The sequence below is a fragment of the Callorhinchus milii genome, unplaced genomic scaffold, assembly GCF_018977255.1.
Source record: "Callorhinchus milii isolate IMCB2004 unplaced genomic scaffold, IMCB_Cmil_1.0 Scaffold15, whole genome shotgun sequence".
In the NCBI taxonomy this organism is placed as follows: Eukaryota; Metazoa; Chordata; class Chondrichthyes; order Chimaeriformes; family Callorhinchidae; genus Callorhinchus; species Callorhinchus milii.
The window spans coordinates 3,297,943-3,323,159 of record NW_024704756.1 but is presented as its reverse complement, the minus strand read 5'-3'; the positions used below and the strand labels follow the sequence as shown (position 1 = coordinate 3,323,159).

Genomic DNA, 25,217 nt, shown 5'->3' with positions numbered 1-25,217 from the left:
GCCCGACTCCACTGGCTCCCCATCCCCCAGAGGATCGAGTTCAAGATCCTTGTCCTCACCTTTAAGGCCATCCATGGCCTTGCCCCCTCCTACCTCTCTGACCTGCTGACTCCCTACCAACCTGCCCAACCCTCCGTTCAGTGGGCTCCGGCTGCTCCATGTCTTCCGCCCGACCCGCCCTACCATCAGTGGCCGGGCTTTCAGCCTCTCTGCCCCCACACTCTGGAACTCCATCCCACAGTCACTTCGCCTCGCTTCCTCTCTTGCCTCCTTCAAGGCCGGTCTCAAGACCCTTCTCTTCGGCCGTGCCTTCGGTCGCCCTCCCACCTCTCTTGCCTTCCCCTCACCCCTACACTACCCCTCCCCCAACCGACACCTGACTGTTCAGCGCTTTGGGACGTCCTCCCGACGTGAAAGGCGCTCTATAAATGTAATTTTGTTGTAGTGTTGTTGTAGTTATAGAATATTTTATAAATTGGTCACTCAAGGATCATTGCATCATTGATCGGGAGATCTATAATATCGACTTCAAGATCCTCGCTCTCGTATTCCAACCCCTTCACTCTCTGGCACCTCCCTACCCCTCGGACCTCCTCACTCCCCCAGTCCACCACCCGGCGCCTCCGCTCCACTGGCACCGGACTCCTGCGCGGTCCCCTCGCACCCTCCGCCCCACCAATGGAGGTCAGCCACTACGCCCCAAAAACCCTGGCACACTCTCCCTCGATCCCTCCGCCTTGGCCCCTCTCTCAAGTCCCGCCTGAAAACTTTCTTCTTCGACCGTGCTTACGGCCACCTCCCCCACTGCCCCCCCTCACCCCGGGTCGGAGTCAGGCTGCGCCACTGTTAAGCGCTCCGAGACCCTGCCCTGAGGGGAGGGCGCTATGTAAGAAGTTGTTGTTGTTGTTGTTTTTTGGGGGGAAGAGACTGTGCAGAGATAAAGGTGACCATTGTGCTATCCAGACAGATTCTGGCTGTCGACAGGTGCCTGCGTGTGGCGATGGGCCCTGTCAATCTACCCGCTCACGGTAAACAGGAGGGGAGGCCCCCTGTGCGGTCGGTGATGGCGGCGATGACGATAATGGCGGCGGCGGCTCTGGGCGTCCCGCGGGAAGCGGCCCTGCCACGTGACTCGCCTGACGGTTTGTGACGTCGCCGGGTTCGCTTGTGCATTTGAACCGCTCGCCGCTTCCCGCCCGCACACCGTGTGCGGCTGCGCGGGCGGCGAGAGGGCAGTGCAGTGCGCATGACAGGTAGGAGGTCAGAAGCCGCCTTTATTCAAGATGGCGGCGGCGCCGGCGGCGGGAGAGTTCTGGAAGCTTGGACGGTGAGAGCGAGCGGCGACTCGGAGAGCGCTCACGGCCAGGCCGCTGCTGCCGCCGCTGCGCCGCCGCCGGACATGGTGGGGCCGAACGCGGCCGAGCCCGAGCCCAGAGCCGGGGCCGTGGGAGAAGCAGCAACCGCCGCCGGCCCGAGCCCCGGGCCCCCCGACCTGACCGGGCTGCCCGACGCCGACATGGAGGTGAAGAAGCTGCAGGACCTGGTGAAGAAGCTGGAGATGCAGAACGAGCAGCTGCGGAGCAGGAGCGGCCGCGGCCCGGGCGGCAGCGAGCACGGCTCCAGCGGGGGGGGAGGCGGGAACAATGACTACAGCACACAAGCCGAGTGCGTGGGGAAAGCGCCGTCCCTCAGCCCCGGAGACCCCATCCTGTGCGAGTACGAGACGCTGCTCAGCACCTGGGAGGCGCAGGTGCTGGCGGGGGGCCCGGCGGGAGCTGCCGACCTCCTGTTTGGATGCTCTCTCTTGGAGGGGGAGCTGCTGTCGGTGACGGCGGCGCTGGAGGAGGATGTCCTGGACCTGGAGTGTGGCACTGTGGAGGAGGACACTTGGTGAGTCCCGCGCGGTATTCACGTTTTCTTTTGGTTTTGGGGGGCGGTGTATGGGCTCAGTTCCCGGACCCGAGATTTCTATTGACTTCCTTGCCCGCTCTTGTTATGATGCTTAAGGATCCCGTGGCATTGTTGGAGAAGAGAAGGGAGACCCTCCTGGGGTCCTGGCTGACTGACTGGCACATTGCTCCTCTGCAAATCGGCTGCTGTGTTCACCTCCGATCACTTCGCAGTATAATCCTGACAAGTGCTTTGGGATGTCTTCCAGATTTGAAAGGCATATCAAATGTAAGGATTGTTTTTAGATTGGGAAGCGAAGGTGGATGCATTCTACGTCAACGGAGTTGGACGGTCAAGGTTATAGTATGGTTTTACTGACTGGTTGGTGAGAGGTTTCAAATGAATTACCAGCATTACCGCGGCGAAAACAATCTATTCAGCAAATGTTTTCAGCTTGCATAAAGTTTTGACTTCGTTCACTCGTGACGATGTGCTTACCGAGATTCTTGCGGAAATGCAGGCAGCTTTCTTGGTGGTGTGGAAAAGCCACGTGAAGCTTCATTAGAATTCAATCAATAGAAACTTAGAAGAAAGGATGAAACGCTTAAATGGAAAGGATGCTTCCTAACACCTGGGTTGAACTGAATTCCACAAACATGCGAGTCAATGGGCTCCCTTCCCTTTTGGCTGGTGATTGGTGTGATATGCTGCACAGCAAGCAGGGAGTTGTTAACTCGCATCAACCCTGGTTTCCATGGAGCATTCAATTTTTTTTGGAGTGGGGGCCAGAAGTAAAGATTAAGAATGAACTTGGGGGTGTAGGTTACATAAATCCATCTGATCATTAGAATCTCAACCTGACAGGTTTCTGACAAATAGGGGAGGAGGAAATTGTAAGGCAAAGCTTTGTATAACTTCCATTCGAACTGGCAGGCAAATATAGTGCATTTGTTTTGTTCCGATACGATGGTGAAAAAATAGAATTTCAAGGAACGCTTGGAACTTTTAGTTCTACAAAGACCTGTAATGTTTTAAATATTAGATCCATAGGATGACAGGTTGTTAATTTAGAAACATGTTGTTTGATAAATTCTCAGGCTCCTTTCCCTTTAAAGGTCCATGACATTCTGCATGAAATTTCTTCTATTTGGGAGTAAAACATATTCATTTCCAATGATAATTAGCATCGCTTTTGGAATAGTACCATCAAAACACCTCACAGTGCTTGACAGGGAATTTATTCATTTTGTTGACTATTTGTAGGCAAACGTGGCAGCCAATTTGTGATGGCAGCATTTTCAAAGCAAGTATATGGCAACCCTAGTATAACTAGTGATTTGGGCAGCAAAAAGCTTTGGACAAAAAGATACACCAACTTGGCATAGTATTTATAGATAATTACAAGTCGGTTTCATAACTCTAATTGGAGAGTAGTTGTAAGATCCAACAGTCGAAATATTCTGTTTTTCTAATGTGTTTATGTGGCTACATTTGTATGACTAAGCACAATTTAGGCTGAAAATAAAACTGACACTATTAGTTGTAATTGCAACAGGCTCTACATTTGTAAAATATTCCCAAATTAATTTGGTCTCGAAAAAGAGTGCGGAGGCATTTTGTGCTTTTTGTTCATTGACATGTTTCAGTGGGTTTTGACATACTTGTTCTGATCTAGTCATATCTGGAAATTGATTTAATCGAGTAAAAATTAAAAAAGAAACAGTAACTTTATATGATTATCTGATGTGCTATACACATTTTATTATATTTACTTCAATCTTTTCAAGACTACCACACCTATGGGTGATCAAGTAATTGTGCATGCACCATCTGTTTCTGGTTACTACTTTTATTGAAGGGCAAAGTGACTCCCAGTTCCAGTAAACCTGTGGCGTCTCTTACAGTTATTTAGAAACAGGTGAAAGAAGGAAACAGGACAAACAGGTGTCCAATTCCTGTTGGTTCCCCTTCCTTAAATTGGGGTGCTCAAGCCAATTGCAGTGTTCTACAAATTGAGATCTGATAGCTCAGCTCAAACCTGAGATGTTCCTGATCTGTATTACGAGATTTGGTCTGTGAGCTCAACCAGTAACGAGAGGACCCGGGCAGGGAGAAGTTTCCTTACTCCATACAGTCCATTCACTTTACAGTATATTCTGTGAAGCGCTTTGAGATGTCTCAATGATGTATTAAGGTGCTATATCAAATGCAAGGATTATTATTATTACTGAACTGGAGTATTTAATGCTCCATGTTTTTACGAATACTGGCGTGCTCTACTTCGGTATATTTGGCATTACCTTCTCCAAATAGTCTGGTTTACATACATTGTTACCTTGAATTAAAATGGCTAACTACTACCTAACCTGGTCATAAATGCACTGTGAGCAATGTTTGTCTGTCAACCAAGATCTCAATAACCCATTGACGTAGAGATATGATTTATATCTCATCGGAAAGGCCTTTTTTTTCGGGGATCGCCTATCGTTGATGAAATGTGACCTAAATAAGCTCACCACGCACGTTTGGCAGTTTTGCGCTGCGGTTACACCTGGTGGCTGTGCCGACTCCCGTCGTCCGTCACAGAGTACGCACGCACTCAGACGAAGCCAAGCAGCAGGAACAAGATAAAGATGCCTAAGCGAACATTGAGCCTTTCAAGTACAAATAAGAATGCCAGACAAAAAAAAGGCCAATTAAATGAAACTGAAGAACAAAAAACGGCACAGCTGCATTTCAATAACTCAAGGGCCTGCCGGATCACAGGGCAAACCCCTTCATTGGCGTAGCTTTGACAGGATCTTCTATCGTGAGCTATGACCCTTTGGTAGGATCTTCTGTTTTTCATGAGCTATGACCCAAACAAGCTCATTGCACATATATGGCAGTTTTGCTTAAGGTGTACACAGTATTTATGGCATGTTAGATGGTATGTGAGTGGTATCACTGAAATCTACGTTCATATTGGATCCTTTGGTTGCAAGCATAGCTGCAACGGGTACAGCTAGCACTGTATAAACTAGCATCAAGAATTGGCTTTATCTTGACTTAAGCAATCAGCTCTAACACTTTTAATATAATTGGGTGAGTCATAGAACACGTAATTTGGAATAGGAGTAAAAACCTTGATCCTATTACCTGGGAAGGTAAAGATGTACTTTACATATTGTGTGTAAATCAGACTATTTTTGGAAACCGGCTATCCAGAACAGATCTGCTTGTAAACTAATTATATCCTTTGATTAGCTTTTAACTCTTATTGTATTGATAGTTTTCTTCTGTGAATTATCTCCAGTGGTAGCAGTTTTATTGATTCTCTGTGCTTTAAATTTTTCAAAGGTTATACGTTTCGCCAAAGAAGACGGTGACAGCCGACCAGAAGGCCCAAAACCCACTGAAATGGTGCAGGCAGGTGCTTGACCATCCTAGCCCTGAGACAGAAGCTGCTTGTCGCAGTCTTCTATGTAGACTTGATCAAGGTAAGTTTTTTTTGTTTTTTGTTTTTCGTGTGTGCTTACAGTGGTGGGGGGAGAGGCGTATGGTTAATGGCAATCTGTCTGGTTAATTGCTAAGACATCTAAACAGTAACATCACGTAATGCCACTATTTAATCTGCAGTTTAATTCTAGGTGAATGTAGAATTTGGTAGATGATCTGTCACTTCTAAGGAGACCAGTCTCCCAAGGGATGTTAAAACCCATATCTGCTGTGTTGCCTCCTGAAAGGAGACAGCTGTGGCTTCGTTTTCCTCAACTATCCTCTCATTCAGGACACTTGTGCAAGATAAAGCTCAGATTGTCATCTGAGAAAATCACAAGGGCTAAATCCCTTTGAGCTGTTCTTGACTTGCATTGTGAATTCTGGGTGCCAGCTTTGTGGCTAGTTCTGCATTTAATAAAAACAGTTCCATCTGTTGAGGGAAAGCTTCTTTTAAGGTGTCTGTCTTGCAGAAAGCCCAATCAAGTGTTTTGCACTGGTAACTGATTAGTATCAGTACTTATTTTCAAAGCCTTTTGTGAGATGTACAAAATTATTCACAGAACAAAGAGTCTCCATCTGAGTGCTGACTCTGACATTTAAGTCTCTAATCCCATCAGTTTTTAGCAGACAACTTTTAGCTGAGAGCTTCTGCCTTTTAGTTATGATAACTGCAGATAGAACCCTGGAGTTAGTGAAGAGGGAGTGGTGTAAGAAATATTTTTACTCACCTGACAATTTTCTAAATAGTAATTCCCTTTGAGCTCCTCCTTTTTCTCTCTATATCCTATTTTTTTCACCTCTCCAGGCTGTCATATAAATTGTTTCACATGGTCAAGTTGCAGGGCAGTTGAGGATCAGCACAGAGCGGGAGCTTTGGCTGATTCTGCTTATTATCTTGCTCGCGGGAGCTTTACCTTCTGATTGTATATCCTGGAGCTATTCTCTTACCCATCAGTTCATCTGGGGAGATTTATTATTGGATAAGTTAACTAAATTTCTTTTGTGCTCGGGCACATAATGAAATGTGTAATGAGAAGAAGCTATTCAGCTCATCAAATGTATTCTTTGTATCAATCGGGTACAATTCATTCTCATGAGCTCAATCCAACCTATTTAATCTGCAGGAAGATTCAGTTAGTTTCTCTTTCAATCTAAAGATAAATCAGGCAGATCTTCAGCTACATCTATTTAATGATAATAATAATCCTTGCATTTGATGTAGTGCTTTTCACATCTTCTAGGTGTCTCAAAGTGCTTCACAGAATATACTGTAAAGGGAATTGAATGTATATTTGTGGGCAAAACACGGCAGCCAATTGCGCACAGCAATGTCCCACAAACAGTCATGGATTGAGAATGATGTATGTAGGTTATCCCTGATTGGGGGGGTTAGGATTCATCCTGCTCAGCTCCTGTTAACCCTACAAGCCAAAGCTCTAATGGGGAGGGAAGGGTGATCCTAGCTGGGCAAACAGAAGGAAGCTTACCAGGTGGTGCTCTCAATGGCAAGCCATGCAGATATATCTGGCTAAAATGCACACTATGGGGTGTCCCAAGCCTTTGATCTGGCCATTGCTCTCCATACGTCGGTAGCAGATATCCAGCTGACTTTAAAAAATAACTGACTTGTTGTCTATCTTGGAACAACAATTCAACGTTGCAAAGTTCCAGAGTTGTATTCATAGTATTCAATCTGTATCTTGATCAGTGTGTGACCTTCAGCCTTGTTCCTAATCCGATACTCGTTCGTTCCTTTTTTTTAATCCAAACTCATCAGAACAGTAATTTAGCTGGGCGTCTCTTCCACAAGTCTATCACTTTTGACCTCAATTCTTTCAAGCTTATTTTTATTTTCTAGTCTATTAGTTTAGGACTCAGTCCACATTACACAACTTTATTGCATCTGTTACCCTCAGCATTTGGAGTAATGACACCTCCTTTAGGGCACCTGAATTCTAAGTGAACACGAGTTTCTGTATTATGTCCAGTTTGATTATGACATCAGCTTTTGCAACACAACTTTTTTTTGTGCAGAAACAGGACATGGTTTCCAAGTAGTAATTTTCTTGGAGAATCAAATTGCTTTTACACACTTGTACAATAATGCAGGATGCCCGGGTCTTCTCATCCAGGTTGAGACTGCCCAGCTGAGCACAGATTAAACCTGTCCATATGGCAAGATACAATAATTATATCAATACTTTTGAGACTGATGATGCTGGGATTCAGAAAAAAATTGTACTCTTAATTATTGTTTTTCAAGATTAAGTAAGTCATGGGCAACATGGGTGGAGCAGAAACTAGAATAGTGCAGCTCTTGTTTAGATCATGACCAGTCTTAAAGGGGCTCTGCCCTTGTTACTCTCTTTGCTGGTAACTGAGGTTATTCACTGTTTCTCATTGTTTGTTGAGAATGCCTGGGTTATAAATAAGCTGGTGGATATGTATTGGGCAATTCTGAATGCATTTTTTGTCTGAAAGGGTTACAGTCTTTCGAAACTTACAACTGAATACGTGCCTCACATACGAGTGTGTGGAAACTTTGAATGTCAGTTATTTATGTGTGTGTGAAATTGTGGATTAATCGAGACTCATGATTTCCTCAGGGTGAATGGACTAATATAATTAGCTTTCTGTAGCCATATGAAATTTAGTAGGATTTGAAAAGCTGTTTTCCCCTGAACTAGTGTAACCATTGGATTACTGACTTAGTTTTAAAATGACTGATTACTGCTTCATATCATTAATAGGAGCTTGCTTTGCCATATTAAGACCTGAAAAGTTACAGATTTATAGATTTTTTTAAAAAAAAAGTTTGGCACTTTTTGAGTTAACATTTTACTTTGTTTGATACTTTTCCAAGTAGGGCAGTAAAGCCAACAGCACCATCCTATTACCAATTCCCTCAAGTAGATTAATTGGACAGAAATTTGGATGTTATACTAATGATTATTAACAGTGCCCTCACCCGCTCCCTCCAAAAAAGCCACAATATTAAAATGCTGACCAATATTTTTTGTTTGGTTCTGAGCTCAGGTCCCTAAAATGTGGCTATCATATCCAAGGTTTAGGTGGTGTTTACTACAAAATGATTGTTCTGGCGTTGCCCAGAAGATTAAGTACATGAGGTATATATGAAGTGCATTGTGTGTTGAATTACCACAGGGTCACTTGAACCTTACCAGTTGGGAGGGTTCTAACGAACATTTTTGACCACGACTCCCATGCTTCCCGAAGATCCATTCTTCACTGTCATCCATAACATTCTGGCCACATTCAGGCATTGCATCTGCTGCAAGTGAAGTATCCCCTTGTGCTTATTTTTAATGAAGATAACAGGGTGTTTCAGGAAGGTCTTTGTGGTTTTATGGACTAACTTTCCTGCTGCAGTTCAAGTGATCAAACTTGGTTCCCAGAGATAAGGTTATCCAATTCACAGGCTCTTGTTAATTCTCTGAAACCTGTCGTATGGTGGTTTAGCTGCCTGAGTTGAGGAAATGACCATCTAATCATCTGAAGCTCTTGGGGATGAGTAGTTTTTTCTACTGTTTGAAATTATTTGCTACTCTGCAGTATCCATATGAGGAGGGTTAATGGCTGTTGCAAAATCATATATGTATTGCATCTGTACTATACTGTAGTGTGCACAGAGGAGTCCAGTGCTGTTAATTACTCACCTATAGTAGTAGCAGTTTACATTTGTAAATAGATTATCTGGATTGCAAATTAGACAGTTTCTCCTACTTCTTAAAATAGAGTTTGACCGCCCGTTTAAGACGAGATCCATTTTAGATCCCAAGAAACTGTTGTACCTTTGCACATTAAATCAATGCCACGCGACAATGTACAGAACTGGTGATTATCAATTATGTATACTTAGAAGAAAGACTATGTTGTAGTTCTGTTGCTGAAAGGTAACTGTCCTGCTCTTTCTGTTTGAGAAGTGTCAGGCAGTCTGGTAGTGGTATTGACCTGAGCTCCAGCTTCATTTATTTCCTTGAAGATTTTGACTTAATTCTGTCAATGGCGGTATTGCAATTTTTTAATTCTCCCCCACACCCTCCCGAATTCACAGACTTTCACATACCTATTGCCACCAACATGGCAAATTGTACTAAACTCTCAAATAGTATGCAAAGGTAATTCTATTTGATCATACACAGACTGTCATATACTGAATTGACTAATTATTTTGGGACAGGATATTCCTCTTAGAATATTTCTCTAGTTGCTAAGTATATCAACTTTAGCAAACTGCACTTAAAATGGAAAATATTTCCACTCTTAAGTTCACACGATCAGAGTTGATGTATCTAACAGCAAGAAGCATTTATCCACTGCTTACACTCGTTTTGATCTGAAATGCTGTACACTGTCCAGCGCCTTGGGACGTCCTCCCGATGTGAAAGGCACTATACAAATGTAATGTTGTTGCTGTTTATTGGGTAATTTATCCGCCATTGCTTGAAGTGATTTCTTTAACAAGAGTTTAACATGCTCTATATTGATAAGTTATTCACCAAGGTGAAATATAGTAATAAGTAAGTGAGAGGAACATTAGAATACATTAGAATATGCAGCACAGAAAGAGGCTATTCGGCCCAACTAGTCTCTGCCGATGTTTATGCTCCACATGAGCCTCCTACCCTTCCTCAACTAAGCCTTCTAGCATAACCTTCTAACAATATTCCTGCTGGAATCCTTTGTCACTGTATTGCTTGTGCTGCTTTCCAATTTGATCACAAATGATTGCAGCAGGATTTGGCAGGCTGCATAAATTAAACTTTGTAGTTTGAGTTCAGTCCTGACCAAATTGCTATCAATATTGGGATTGCGTTCAGGTTGGGTAAGTTTGTCTGTTGGAAACTTTCAAATCTGTCTAAGAAAATGTGGAGTCCTGTAGCTCAGTGGTTAGAGCACTCGCTTTGCAAGCGAGAGACCTGAGTTCAATTCCAGGCAGAGGGCGAAACCTTGGGCAAGTTTCCTTACTCCACACAGAGCCTAATAATAATCCCTCCAAAAACCAAAAACAATAATAAATTGGTCATTTTCAATCTACGACTGTTTGTGGGACATTGCTGTGCGCAATTGGCTGCCGCGTTCGCCCTCAAATATACAGTCAATTCACTTTACAGTATATTCTGTGAAGCGCTTTGGGACGTCCTCTCGACGTGAAAAGCGCTATATCAAATGCAAGGATTATTATTATTATAAAATGTCCCTTTAACACTTTAACTTATGCTTTTCTTTTGGCCGATTTAATTGGCCAAAATCAGTGTTGCTCATTTAATATAGCAACCGTCTTCATTCATATACAAAAGATGGCTCATGATAGCAGGATTGTAATTCAATGCCATAAATTGTCACTGTATTAATTTTACTTCATTTTGCAAGACTTAGAATGGGATTTTAACACACTCGTGAATGAGAGTATCTGACTGCAGTCAGGTTTCAATTCCAATTTCATTTAATCAAGTGAGTTATAGGTCAGAGAGCAATACTGTGATGCTCTGGGGAAGAAGTACGAGTCGAAAAATACCGTTCCAAAGGCAGGGTGGCTCCCTCGACACTGGTCCAGGGGTGGGTTCATTTTAACAGTTCAATGTAAATGCAACCTTTATGCTTGGTTTTATGTGTGATTGACTGTGCATGCGTTTCTGCTCTTCCATTTTAGCCAACAGATGGAGAAGCCTCTATTGTACTCCATTTTCCACGGCCTGTGCTTATAGCTGCAACACAGATGTCACTTCGTGTAGCAATGTCTTAAGCTCTTCTGGTTTCCTCAAAACGTCTACTAAACCAGTACTAACCCCAGGTATGGTACATCTGTCTGTCCCATTAATGAAGTGTAGCTTTACAAAGCATTTCAAACTGTTAACCTTGCATTTTCCCTTTACACAGACTGCTGCATGTACTGTTGGAGCTGATCCAGGTTTTATCAGTGTAAGGCATTAAAAACTAAATGCATGATATGCATTTTTGCTGTTTGAGATTTGCATGGCTTTAGTGAAAATCTAGTCTTATTAATTTTGGAGCAAGTGCGCAATCTTACTGCTGAACCTTGCAATGAGAAACCAAAGCACACAGTGTACCAATACTCAAGTCCAGGAATCCCAGACAGAACGGTCATTCCATGTATGCTCTCTAGGATATTTTACTGACTCATTTCTAAAGACGCATGTTACATTCTTTTACCATCAACATCATACCAGTTTAACAGGAGGTTTGCCCCTAACAAACATATATGAAATGCTTCTGAATGTTTTTAATGTCATCCTTTGGTGCTGTGCTGCAAGCTAAATGTTGCCCCCTGAGCCTTGGCTCAGAGTTGTTGTTCTTGGCATCTCTGGTGGCCCTGCTCATCAATGAGTGGCTTTGTACAAACCTATCCCAAACAGTGGAGAAGGACGCACTTACTATGGGAACATCACTGTAACCCAATAACCTTGACACTGACTGAGGTCTGTGTTCTGGCACAGTTTCATTCTTTGACTTTCTTTATGCTTGGGATTTAGTTCTAAATGTGCCTGTAAATTACGCCAGCTTTTGTTTTCACTTTTGCTCTTTGGGATGTTATTGAATGCTCTCTGGCCCTTTGTCAGAACATTTGAGTGCACTGTAGCCAAAGATTTGCATGTAGATGTTGATTTGTAGTTCAATCAGATTAGTAAGTTTTTTTTTTAATGTGGAACCGGTTTGAATCCATCCTCAAACATTGCATGGTAAGGCTTCAGAGGGCTTGATATTAAAAGTGGTAGCAATGTGATAAAATTATCAGGAATTTAGCGCTCGTCAGTTAAACTTTTTCAGTTTGTAAGAGCAACCTAGTGAGAGGCAGAGACAGTTACCTCTTAAAGATTTGTCTGTAGAACAGAAATTAGAGGTATGTTGTGGTCCAAGACGTGCAGCACATGTATTACAATACAAGTTTACATATGGCGCCTTTCTCTTTGGAAAGACGACTCTCTCAATATGACGCTCATGAAGTTCTTCAGTCTAACTTTACTTTGAATGAGCTGGGAGTTGCTGCATTACCACTGCATGATCTCTCATTTGCAGGGTTAAATTTGCTATTGGGAGTGGTGAACAGAGAACTTTTAACTGTTGGCCGAAGGGCTTCCAAAACGCCTCTTTCCCCCCACAACAGGGTTAAACATGCCTCTGGGGATTGGACCATCGATTCCACAAAGGATAATGATATCTGCTGTTAAAATGTTTGGAGCTTAGGATACAGTGGTTAATCCAAATCGATACTGCTTTGCTTCATGTGTATTTAAAAATGATGCACTCGTAGACTGTTGTTTTATTTTGCTGGGCAGGTTCCCTGTTTTAGAAGATTATTTTTAATCCATGGCCAAAAGTTCAAGGCCTCCCTGTTCCTGACATTCCTATTTTACCATACTTCTCTTCCTTCCAAGTGTTGCTGCCTCACACCCTCCAGGCTGTGCCTGCCACTTGCTCAGATGCTGTAAATTGCACCACCAGAAATGTAATTAGTTTGTGCAACCAATGCTGATGGGAAATGGCTCAGTATACATCTAATTAGGAAATGTATTAGATATAACATTAAGTAATATATAGTGAGTTAGATGGTCAACAGTAGAAAAATGGCCTGTAGCAGTGGTGAGAATCTTTGAGGTATTCTAGATAAGTGTACCTTGTTACAATGTTCGGTGTCATTTTGCCTACAAAATACTCAGTCAATCCACTTTACGATATATTCTGTGAAGTGCTTTTAAGACGTCTCAATGGCGTGACATGACAAGACGCTATGTCAAATGCAAGGATTATTATTAAATTCAGGAGAAGAGCAAGAATGTTTGGTGGAGGGAGAGGGTCTCACAAGCTCATTGCACCTATTTGGGATGTGGGTCATGGCACTGCCCTCACCTCTCTCCCACCCCCCCCGTTGGTGATGGTGCTATTCAGGATGCCAAGGATGTCTTGTCACACTCCAGCAAAGAAGACAATACCTGGAGCAAAGTGACTTGAAGCAACTGAAGAATTGTCCGATGGTAAGAGCATCGTTAACCTTGTTTCATTGTTTTCCAAGACCACGAGTGTTGCCCTAAACCACTTGCTCCAGTATTGATCACAAGATGCACGTCTGGGATTGACCATGTCAGTTCCATTAAGTACCCAAAGTGGTGATTTCCTTAATATTAGCTCCTGCGGTGTTGGATTGTGGCCTCCATGTTCAATTATGAGTACAGCAGTAGATTTAACTGTAGTTTAATGCAAAGCTGAAAATGTACTGAAAACTTTTAAGAGCTTTTATCTTTAGAAATTTCCCCAACTGTTGAGGTCTCCCTTGTCTATTTACACCCCTCTGACTATGAAGAATCTGTCCATCCTACCTTCACATAATCTGTTTGTGATGTGTTTGGTGCCATTTCAACCATCGCAATCCAAGTTGACTTGGATACTCAATGCTCTCCACTAGTGATGGTTTTATTCCATTTCTTGTATCTAGTGATAAGCTGATCTGATCTAAGCTACGAATATGTGTCCATATGGAGTCTAACCAACTAAAACCGCATAGCCTGCCATTGATACTGCTGTCCAGCAAGCTTTCCTGCTGCTTGTTCAGCTGGGACCACCCTACCCGTTAGGGATTTGGCTTGCATGGTTAACAAGAGCTGAGTGGGATGACTTCCTGCCCCCAGTAACTGGTCTGCCCTTCCATGTCCTTTTGCTGGGCTGTGCTGTCATCAGCAGGGCCCTGGAATACTGCAAAACTGCTTGGCTCAGGAACCGGACTACCAAGACCACCGCAGAGATTTTATGACATTCTGTTGCCAAACATGTCACCTTGGAGCCAGTTCAGCTCCAAGGAGACCCACTTATGTTTTAGGGTGAAGATCAGAGAGTGAGAGAGCAGGCCTATAACCACAGTCAGGCATATGGGAAATGTTAGACATCAGGTATACTCGCGAAACACGACTAAGGTTGCTTACCTCGCTGGACAGTGCTCAGTAGTGAGTCTTTTATGAATTCATTTGTTTTTTTAAAAGGAACAATGAATTAGAAATTCAGTCTTGCCTGGTCTGTGGTGTATGAACTCCCATGAATTTAATAAGCTGTTATGAATCAGCAGACAGTGCTTAAGGTGATTATTTAGGAGGCAGACAGTTTAAAGTAAGTCAACATGCAATTTTCTGCTTTCTATTCACAGTGTGCTGCAAATCCACATTTAAATATTGCAAACCAGTGCATGACTTTTTTTTTAAAAAAAGGCTGTTTTTGATTGAATGGAAATGGTTTAAGGAAAATCTTTTTCTGTTTTATGCCTATTGCAAGATCTAATAAGTATTGCAGAAAACAGTAAAACTCACATAAGTCTTCAATAAATCGTATAATGGCTTAAGTCACGCATTCACCCAAGTCCCATTCAGTTTCCGATCAAAACCGCTTTGATTATTTTACACTAATCGTTTTACTCGCCTCCTAGCTCATAACTCCGCTCCCCTATCCTCCATTACTCCCTCACTTACCAGAGACCTTGATTTGTGGGAAATTACGTCCTGACCATTCAACACATGCACACTTAAGACCACAAAATCATAAGAAATGCTAGACGAATAAAGACCAAGGTCCATCTAGTTCACCTGCTACCTTCCTGACGGTCGCATGTACATGATAATAATAATCCTTGCATTTGATATAGCGCCTTTTCACATCTTCTAGACATCTCAAAGCGCTTCACAAAATAGACTGCAAAGTGAATCGACTGTATAGTTATGGGCGAAACGCGGCAGCCAATTGCACATAGCAGGGTCCCACGAACAGTCGTGGATTGAAGTGACCAATTTTTTTTCAAAGGATTATTATCAGGCTTGTGGAGTAAGGAAACTTGCCTAAGGTTTCACCCTGCTGGGAATCGAACCCAGGTCTCTCGCTTGTGAGGCGAGTGCTCTAACCACTCAGCTACAGGACTCCCAAATATGTCCCAATTTGTCTCAATGTCCCGAACTACCTATGAATTTCATCTGCGCGTGCATCGATGGATGAAGTGGGAGAAGCAGTCTTCATCCATCGATGCATGCGCAGAAGAAATTAATTTCCCACAATTGAGATGTGATTCCAAGTTTGCCGATTCGTGTGCATGTGGTGACGTGTTGAGATGGATTGAATAGCAGGAAATGTAGTCTTAACTTCTCACTGGATGCGCACTTACCGGCTGCATTAAAGTACACACGCGCAGTGTAAATTATTGACTAAATTGGATTTCTCCAACTCCTGAGGCTTTCCTGCAAATCGGACTTTGAGTAAGTCATATTAAATGTCGTGGTCCCGACCTGTTAGGACTTATGTAAGTTTCGTAGAATCATACAGCACAGAAGGAGGCCATTCTGTCCGTCGTGTCTGTGTTGGCTCTTTGAAAAGAGCTATCCAATTCAATCCCACTCCCCCACTCTCCCCATAGCCTTGCAAACGTGTCCTCCCAAAACAATTATCTACTTCTCTCTTATTATCTAATTATCTACTTCTCCCCTCTGTTTCTTTTAACAACTACTGTAGAGTTGTTTATACATAAACTATACAGTCAATTCACTTTACAGTCTATTCTGTACATTTAATATGACTTACTCAAAGTCCGATTTGCAGGAAAGCCGTAGGAGTCGGAGAAATCCGATTTAGTCGGTAATCTACACTGCACTTTATTCTGTACAATATCCTCGATTTTACAATGGATCCTCGTTGTTGGCTTAGCTCTGTTTAGTTGCTCTGCTGCTGCTTTTACACAAACACTGTTTAGAGGTTGTGGCAATGTTTTTTTAAACTCCCAATAAATGTGCAGATTTTTATAGCTTCTTTGATCCATTGTATCTAATAACACTTACGTATGATAAGAATAATAATCCTTGCATTTTGATATAGTGTCTTATCACGTCGTTGAGTCGCTTCAAAGTACTTCACAGGATAGACTGTAAAGGGCAGTGACTGAATTTTGTAAGTAGGAAAAATTGTATCTGTTGTGTGCACACGAAAAAAGTAATGCAAACTTTACAAAATGAATGGTTTGGCTCCCAATGCTAGCTGTCGGCACATCATGAATGGTTGAAAGACAAACCAGAATGGGAGATGGAGAGCTTGAGCAATTTGTTTGTCTGTAAATGCAAAATCATTGATCTTAAATGTCCTGATTGTTGCTGTACTGTTGATGAAGCAGAAAGAGTAATGTGTGTGTGCAATGACACGAAGGTCTGGATAAAATTCGACAACCGAGCAATACACATTAAAAAAAATGTAAGAACTGGAGTACAGCTAAAGCTTCCATATGTGACCCAGCAAACCGAGCATTTGAGTCTAATACCCAAGCAGTAAATTTGACTGGTCGTGACATGTTTCCTAAGTCTGCTTTTTCTGGATGATCCATGCTTTTTGTGTTGACATTATTCTGTTTTTTTTCCTGTTTTGAAGGTTATCCAAGCATGCACTCAGCACTGAGTTCCCAGTCATCCATTGACAGTGAGCTCAGCACCTCCGATGACTCCATCTCCATGGGCTATAAACTGCAAGACCTGACAGATGTTCAGATAATGGCTCGGTTACAGGAAGAGAGTAAGTAGAAACACGGTTCTGCAGTCAGCATTGTGTAATATAAGGCAAATTGCCTGAGGTCATCTTATTCCAATGGGAAGGAATGGGAGTGCATATAGAGGTTGATTTGGAGCCAAGTTGAGACTCTAGGGGTAACGAGGAGAGGAAAGGAAATCTTGATCGCTTGACGAATTTATTAGTGATTTTTTTTTAATACATAAAAGGTCTTCGCCAGGATTATGCCTCCAGTTCAGCATCCGCTTCCCGTCGTAGCTCCAGTGCTTCCCTCAACTCCCTGCGGAGGGGTACCTACAGTGACCAGGAGTTTGACACTTACAGTCTGGATGATGAAGATGAATATGATCACGCCTTCGCACAGCGCAGTATGCACAGATACTCCCCCTCTCCACGAAGTTCGCCTCGATCGCAGTCTCCGGTCAGAGGAGGAGCAGCAACCAGTGGGCGAGCACGGCCCACTCGGCGAGGTCTGCAGGGCCGAGTGTCCGAGTTAATGAATTACACAAAGAATCAAGGTACCACCGCATCTTTCCCCCATTGTTACATTGAGGCCTTTAGATTGTTGTTTGGGGGCGGGGAGGGGGTTACTTTTAGTTAAGTGGGGGGAGGAAAAGGGAACAAAATTTTGATTTAGTAGGAGTACTTTAAAGCTATTTTAACTCACAGACACACTGAGAATCATTAACTATGTTGATTAGTTGGGTCGCTCTGTAACTATATGTAAAAATCCTCCCTGATCCCTCCATTAGGTATAGTATTTACAGCCAGTTTGCCATGTTGCTACACACACAGGTTGTGGTTAGCAGCCAGGAGAGAATTGTTAGGCACCGCTCTGGGTTATGGCTTTTCAGTACCCTAGTACATTGGCTGATGTGTTTCACCCACAAGATATACAGTCTCACACTTTACAGTGTATTCTGTGAAGCGCTTTGAGATGTCTCGAAGGTGTGATATCAAATGCAAAGATAATAATAATCCTTGCATTTGATACAGCACTTTATTATATATTATTATTACTGGAGTTAGGTCCAAATTGACAGTGGGAAATATCCAAGAAAGCTGGACGTCCTCCCGACGTGAAAGGCGCTATACAAATGTAATTTGTAGTTGTCTTTGTGATCTTCCACATGCTCCTTTTCTTCACCTCCCCGACTGCTGATTGTCAACACTCCTGATTTTATCTCACTGAACATTCGCTGGTACGCTTCATTTCCCCCGACGTGGAACAGCCATCCACGCTCCTAAAGCCAACTATGAAGCTTGGTGGCATCACCACATCAGCCACTTAAAACTGCTGGAGTCTTACATCTTCGACCATGTCTATGGTCTCTGCCATTGTGCAGTGCTCAGATGCTATCCTGCGCGTGGAGTGCTTGTATCAATGCATATTCTTTTTGTTGAAAGAACTGCATCCATTGTCAGGGCTTACCACTGCAGTTGGATACTGCAAGATGGGCAGTATCCCTTTTGAGGGACACAAATTGCGGGAATGCTGAAGTGGTTTAATCGTGAAGCAAACCTTATTCCAATGGATGTTTTACCTCAGTTGCAAACAGCAGCTCATTCTCTCTCCTAACAATAAGCAAATTCACAATGAAAATATTTTTCCCAATGATCCATTTGAGGAAACTATTGGTTTGGATATATTGGCTTTCCTGCACATTTTTTGCCTTATCTGGTCTTTATTAATTTTCAAACTATTTCCTCATTTTGCTGTTACTTTCTGTTGTCAGACATGTTGGGCACAGTTGAGCTGCACAGTTGTCTGTTTCAAGCAAGATCCTTACTCCTATGAATGGATGCTGCCTGCTCTCACATAATTGCAGGAGGTCTTGCCTGCCTGCCCAACCCCTCCAGTTATTTTGTAACCCACAGAATGGGCTAACAATCTAATTTCATCTCCTGTTACAGAAGATATACGCCGCAGTATGCCCAATCTGGCCAAGTCTGGGATTCGCTCCATTGACTCAGGCAGGAACAGCCGAAGCTTTGAATCTAATCTCCAAATGCCCAGCAGTCGTTTTTCCTGTTTTCCGCAGTCTCCAGCAGGTGTGTTACACCAGAACTAGTTCAGGACCTAGAAAAAAAAACTCAACTGGTTGTTCCATTCCCAAAGATAAACTAACTTTGTCACAGTTAGCCTGCCAGAACACAGTTATAGTCCATATGATTACCTTCACCATCTCCTTTCATTGTTGAAGAATAAAATGTAAATTTAGCCACTCAAAGAGGATCTTCCATTTGTTTCACATCCGGCAGCCAGTCCAGCAAAGATATGTTAGGGGTTATGGTAAAAAAATCTTGCTCCACTGCAATTCTAAAGAATTCTTTTAAACGGGTACATGCTGAAACTGCAATCTAAAGCCTACACTGTGAGTGACTGGACCAGTCAAGCAACTTTTATATTGGAATGCAAGTGATTCTGTAACATTAACTATTTACCTCATACTAAAGTCACTAATCTGACAGCTGCTTCTGTTATGTGGAGTGGAACTTGGGTATACATTTTCTGTGGAAAGCTACACGTACTTACAGGCATTGTGGCTTATCTCCTGCGATTAATTACCAGCAACTATAAGCTATTTTCGCTGACTCCGAAATCTTACTCATTTTACGATCTGTTTTCCAGTCATATTGTGAGTCCATAATGTATTAAAATAGCAAAGCTAAAATGTTTTAGCAATTGCAAAATAACTGACTTACGATGATTCATTTTTTAAACCAGGAATTGATATTTTTACCATGATTAATACATGATTTTATTGAAAACTTATGCTGAGCAAACTAACGGCCCAGTAATGATTAATAATCTCTTTTGATTTATTTTACAGGACCATCTACTGGCAAGCTCAGGTATTCCACTGGAAGTAGCAACCAGTCTCCTCTTTCCACCAGACAGCCCGTCAAAGCTGTTGGTAACAGTAGTTCTCCCTTAATGACAAGGCATCCAGTCAAAGCTGCAGGATACCCTGGTTCTGTGAGTGCTGTTCGTAGAATCCAGTCCCCCTCGTCTTCAAGCTCTGCATCACACTCTGCCATTGCCTCGTCTGTAAGATCCTCCAGCTCAGGGTTTGGAGCCAGAAACACCCCTGCCAAGTCACGAGTTTCAGGCACCAGCTCTGCCTCGGTGCCCAAGAGCAAGCTTGTACCGCCAGTACGAAGGTGAGGCATTGATGTGGATCACTTCCGTGTCCAGTAAAACTCACTGTCTGATCTGTGTAGATGATATAATTGCTTAAGTCATACATTGCTCAAGTCCCATTCAAGAGTTAGGGTTCAAGTTTGACTTAACTCGTACTTTGCATAAGTCATATTAAATGTATGGTCCCAACTGTTAGGACGTCCTCCTGACGTGAACGGAGCTTTACAAATGTAATTTGTTGTTGTTAATATACTTGTGTGAGGTTTACTGTAGATTCAAAAATGTGTTCTTTGAAATGATGGTACATCTATTTATCCGAGGCATTACACTACCTACAGTTGCTTGATTTTTGTTTCATAGTGCCCTAAAGGGAACAGAAAAAATACCTTGTCCCATCATGACTTCTCCATCTCTTCCATTGGAGGAACTATTAATATTTTCAAAGTCGAAAGGGATTTTTCTCAGGTCCTCAGTTGAGGAGGAAGAAAATGTAGCAAGATTATCTCCTTTGGTTTTGAACACTTTCTGTTTTGGTATTCAAGAGAATTACTTTTTTTCTGTCAGAGTACATTCAAAAAAAATTTGGGGGTCATCTGGGTGATACATGCGGAAACCAATCGTGATCCTCCAAACAAAACAGGGTTGTCTGGACCCCACCTTTCATGGAAATGACAGCAATAGTTATTAGAATGGAATGCGCATTACCTCCCTGGTGGGACACATTGCTTATCTAATTCTGAAAAGTATTAGGTGCAGGGTTGGCGAGAGCCAAGGCTTTGGGACCCCAGAGTTGGGGTATTTAACCAGCTAAATTAGCACGGATTGGCATTAAAAGCACTGTCTGTCAAGCTTTCCTGCTGCTTGTCCAGCTAGGACCATCCTACCCATTAGGGCTTTGGCTTGCAGGGTTAACAGGAGCTGAGTGGGAATAATCCTTGCGCCCACTGATGAGCCAGGCTTAGACTAAGAGTGCAATTCCCGATGTTTTTCCTTGAAGCTAACTAAACTGATTCCAATGACTTTTCTTGACAAGGTAGTATCATGCAAACTAGTAATATATTTATTTACATGTATTTAACTCTGTGTACTTGCTATTTGCTATTAACCAAACTCCACTGTTATTAGATCTCTTCAGCCTCCAAAGACGCACGGCAGTGTGGCCGAAGACAAGTGGAAAGAAGGCTGTTACTGAGTGAAGCTCGAGCATCCACAAATTGCTGACATCTAATGAAGTGAAAGCCCAGCTGGCTGGGTGTTGGGTCCAATTGAAATCAATGTATATTGGGTGGGGTGGGGGGGAAGAAGAGGGAGAAAATCAAGCTCTGACAATGGAACAGTATTTTGTAAAGACTGGCTTTAAATGTTAGTGGTCACCTGTGCTAAGATTTTGGTCCCTGGGCCCATGTTTTGTGTTGAATCATTGGGCTAGTTATATGGAGCCAGGGTTTGCCATGATAGGTATATGTTAAATCGACTAGTTTACATATTTAAGCTTTGAAAGCTGAAACCTTCCAAACTGACAGTGACCTTAACCGGTGGTAAAGGGTAAAATTATGGAACCAGATTGTTTTGAAACAGCAAAAGTCGTCACATTTTGCCTTGAAGCTTTATAGTTTGAAACTTATAATTTCCTAATGTAAACACAACTGAGATAATGGGGAGAGTGATTTAGGTCAGTGGCATAAATCTACTTGGAGATGCCTGTAGCTGCCAAGTGTCTGGACATTCCTTTATTCAATTCTGCTCTGGAGCTCTCAGTCAAAGGATTTTTATCAACAACAAACACAAATGTCCCTGTGTTTGCTGCGACAGGACATTGTGTTCCTCTAACTTGGTGTCAACTGCATTGCACCAGTTGGGAAAACTGTTTAGTCAAGCTGTTGACCAACATCCCTTTTGCAAATGTATCAAGATGTGAATATATGCGTGTGTGGAATTTGAAAATCTGGTACAACAAATTCTTGAGAATATTTTCTTAGGGTGTAGTTAGTTTAGAGGTTTGCTGCCTCCTTTGTACTTGTGCAATTGGCAGTGCAAGATGTGTGATCTCTGCCGTGCTGTGTGTAGGTTCATAAATTTACTGGGTGGGATTTGGGTTTAGATTTGCAATTGATCATTAATGGTTAAAAGATGGGAAATGAAGTGACACCGAAGCTATTCTTCTGCATTGTCACCTGCTGTTTAGAGCACTAGTGGTGTGTGAATTGGTTAATACGTCATTGACCTTGCTATATGGGCAACATGAGAGAAAATTAAATATCTTATAAAACTGCCTTCCTGAATTGGATTCTGTCATGACTGGGAAATTAGATTGGAGTAGTAATCTCTGCAGGACAGTCTAGCTATCTATGAGAAGAAATGTCTCAGTATTCTTACACAATGCATTACAGCACTGATTTCCAGACCTGCCTTGTTTATAGGCATCTGGGCTCCCTCTATGCTTAATCTTCTCCAGCAGGCTGGGAGCAAGACATGTAGTATTAGGATGTGCATTCTCTATTCAGTGTATTTCTTATCTTTTAGGCATGAGGTTTCTCCAAGGGGAGTTGATAACTATGCTTTTGTGCATCTCTTAATATTGGATCAAAGGTGAATTGGAAAATGCTGATGAAACATTTGTTGATAATGGTACTTGCAATGCCAAAAAGTTGAAGAAAGGATTGCTTTGAAAATAAGGAATGAAAGAAACAAGACTCGTCAGTCTTGATGTGTCACAGAATATGAAGATCCATCATCTAACCACTTAGCACCCACCAACAATAGTGTTTTGATATGTGGCAAATCTTAGATTGGTTTGCTCTATTTATATATGAAAACCCCCAGTAGAGCTGTTTGCACTTGAGTCACTGCCAAATCTGCCTGTTTCAAACTTTTCCCAGTATTTGACAAAGTGGAGATTATTTTGAAATCTCATTCCCTTTCTCCTTGCATAACTAACCTGAGCTTGTCTGTATTTACCGGTGGATGGAACTACCAGTGACCTGCATTTGTTACCTCAGGCAAACCCCCTCACTGAACAAGATTAGGATCATTGAAATCTCACTAAAAGCACTACACCCTTGTGGGACTAATGCACTTGGTGATCAGCTAGACACCTTGCTGGAGTTAGGTGGGTGAAGACCCAATCACTCTGCTCAGGCCATCTAAAAACTTTAGATACTTTCCTGAGGAATGCAATTTTTTTATGCTGCATTAGTTTTAGAAAACCCTGTGATTATTGCCAGAGGCAAAGAATGACTTGCTTTCATTGTGGCACATTTATATTATTTTCCCTAGTCAGGTTTTGGAGATAGTGTGACTTGGTCATATTGCATTTCCTTTGCAAGTTAGGAAAAATAAAAAGCCACGATGAAAGTAAGGGTACAAGATAAATGTGTGGCACCAATATTGAGTTAGTTTCTTATGCAACTCACCTCACTTGTGAGTAGTCAGGTCTGTGCTGTGATGTGAATTTTACTGTTCTAGTTCTCAAACAGCTGATTTACACAAACTGACTTTCATTGTACATTTTTAGTTCTTAAAGGACATTACTGAGGGACCTTTACTTTTAATGTATACAGTATTACAAAGTCTTTATAAGATAGAAGCGTTGAAAGTCTGCTTAATTTCCAGTTTGTACACTAGCATGAAACCTTTTATGTGGTTTTATTTTTCACTGTGCTGGCATTGATTGGGTAAATGTTGATTGTAAATGGCATTCCACTTGAATTTCTTAGTTAAATTAAATCTTTTTTTAAAATAAACTTGCAATGTTCTTTTGGGTCAATTCTTCAAGTCTGGGAACAGCTGAAGTTAAGGGATATGAATGAACTTCATAATTAAAATGTTCTCCACAGTTAGCCTTGGCTTAAAGCACCAATGGATGCAGTATGCAAGATTTGAAGCTTGTAATTCTTATTGCTTCACACACATTTAGTTTCAAGTTTCTGCAAGAGAGAAGCAACAGTATCTATATAAATGAAAGCTTCAATTTGGATTTACAGCCTAAGTGGGACTTGGTGAAGTCAAGCATCTGTTTACAACACCTGCAGGCAGGACATAGTAAGGATCATACTTGGAAGTATCATGGTGAAGACATACTTTGCAAGCCATGAGAAGCTTGATCCTGCATGTTTTAAGGTAAGGAACAGCATGTATTCAAGGTGGCAGATTCATTCCAATACACATCATACTGACCACATGTAAGGTTATCTTGCCACTTGCTACCACTATATGAGATTCCTTATCTTTTTTCTGGGCATGAAAATGACACCCACTGACCACTTGAGAAATAAGCAGTCAGTAAAATTGTCAATTAGACAGACCTGAGGGAACTGTTGCCCCTGCCCTTCCACAGTTAAAACAGCCTTATTTTAAAATCACCAATGCCAACTACAAAATCTGGATTCATTAGAGGGCAATAACAAATTACATTTCTATAGCACCTTCCCAAGGCACTGGATAGTCAGGGATTTGGAGGCTAGTACTAACATTCCAAGAATCTTCCACATAGTTACAAAACCCCAATAAAAACTGCACCATTCATAAAAAAATCTGAAAGGAAGCTTCCAGGCATCAGATCAGGCCACCTATGTCTAACCAAACTTGTATCAAGCTAAATCAGATCTATCATCAAATAATTGTTTTAGTTTTGGACCTGATCAACCAAAGTCTCACCAATTTCACAATAGCTTCACCCCTTACAAAACTAACTGGAAATATTTTGTCTTACGTTTGACATTTAAGAAAACAAGATTGTTTAAATGTTTTATTTTTGCCATTCAATGTAATGCAAAGTACAAGAGCAAAAACCCCTTTATATGCAGCCACAATTGATGTACTTATTACAAGACACATTAACAAGAGTAAGATTCTATTGATTTATTTTACTACATTCCCATTTTTAAAAGATTTAAAACGGTTATGGACGGCAATCCTAATCAATATATTGGCATTTTCTAGGGACAGATACAATCAGCATCTACAGAGGGCATTTCACATGGAAGTATTATATCAGAAAGTGCTTTAATGAGGGGGCAGGGTGAGCATATCACAGAGTGCAAGTGTTAGAGCACAAGATAATCAGAATTACATTAAGGATTAGTGTATTAATCTAAAATTGCTCAATTTACAGTTATGAAAATTAGTTGCTCTGTGTTACACA

The 25,217-nt window shown here is 42.0% G+C and overlaps 1 protein-coding gene across 3 annotated transcripts; it reads left to right on the top strand.

The window, feature by feature from the left end:
* The first annotated feature begins 1,306 nt into the window (after window positions 1-1,306).
* Window positions 1,307-23,811, top strand: LOC103177298 (SLAIN motif-containing protein-like). Of its 3 annotated transcripts, XM_007891411.2 has the most exons (8): window positions 1,307-1,890; window positions 5,230-5,369; window positions 11,045-11,185; window positions 16,795-16,935; window positions 17,139-17,447; window positions 18,844-18,981; window positions 19,764-20,094; window positions 21,200-23,811. In XM_007891411.2, the coding sequence occupies exons 1-8, from the start codon at window positions 1,400-1,402 to the stop codon at window positions 21,264-21,266; spliced, it is 1,758 nt and encodes a 585-aa protein (XP_007889602.2). In that variant the 5' UTR covers window positions 1,307-1,399; the 3' UTR covers window positions 21,267-23,811. The 3 variants fall into 3 exon arrangements, with proteins under 3 accessions (XP_007889602.2, XP_007889615.2, XP_007889610.2); XM_007891424.2 differs by lacking the exon at window positions 11,045-11,185; XM_007891419.2 differs by lacking the exon at window positions 18,844-18,981.
* Window positions 23,812-25,217: the final 1,406 nt, after the last annotated feature.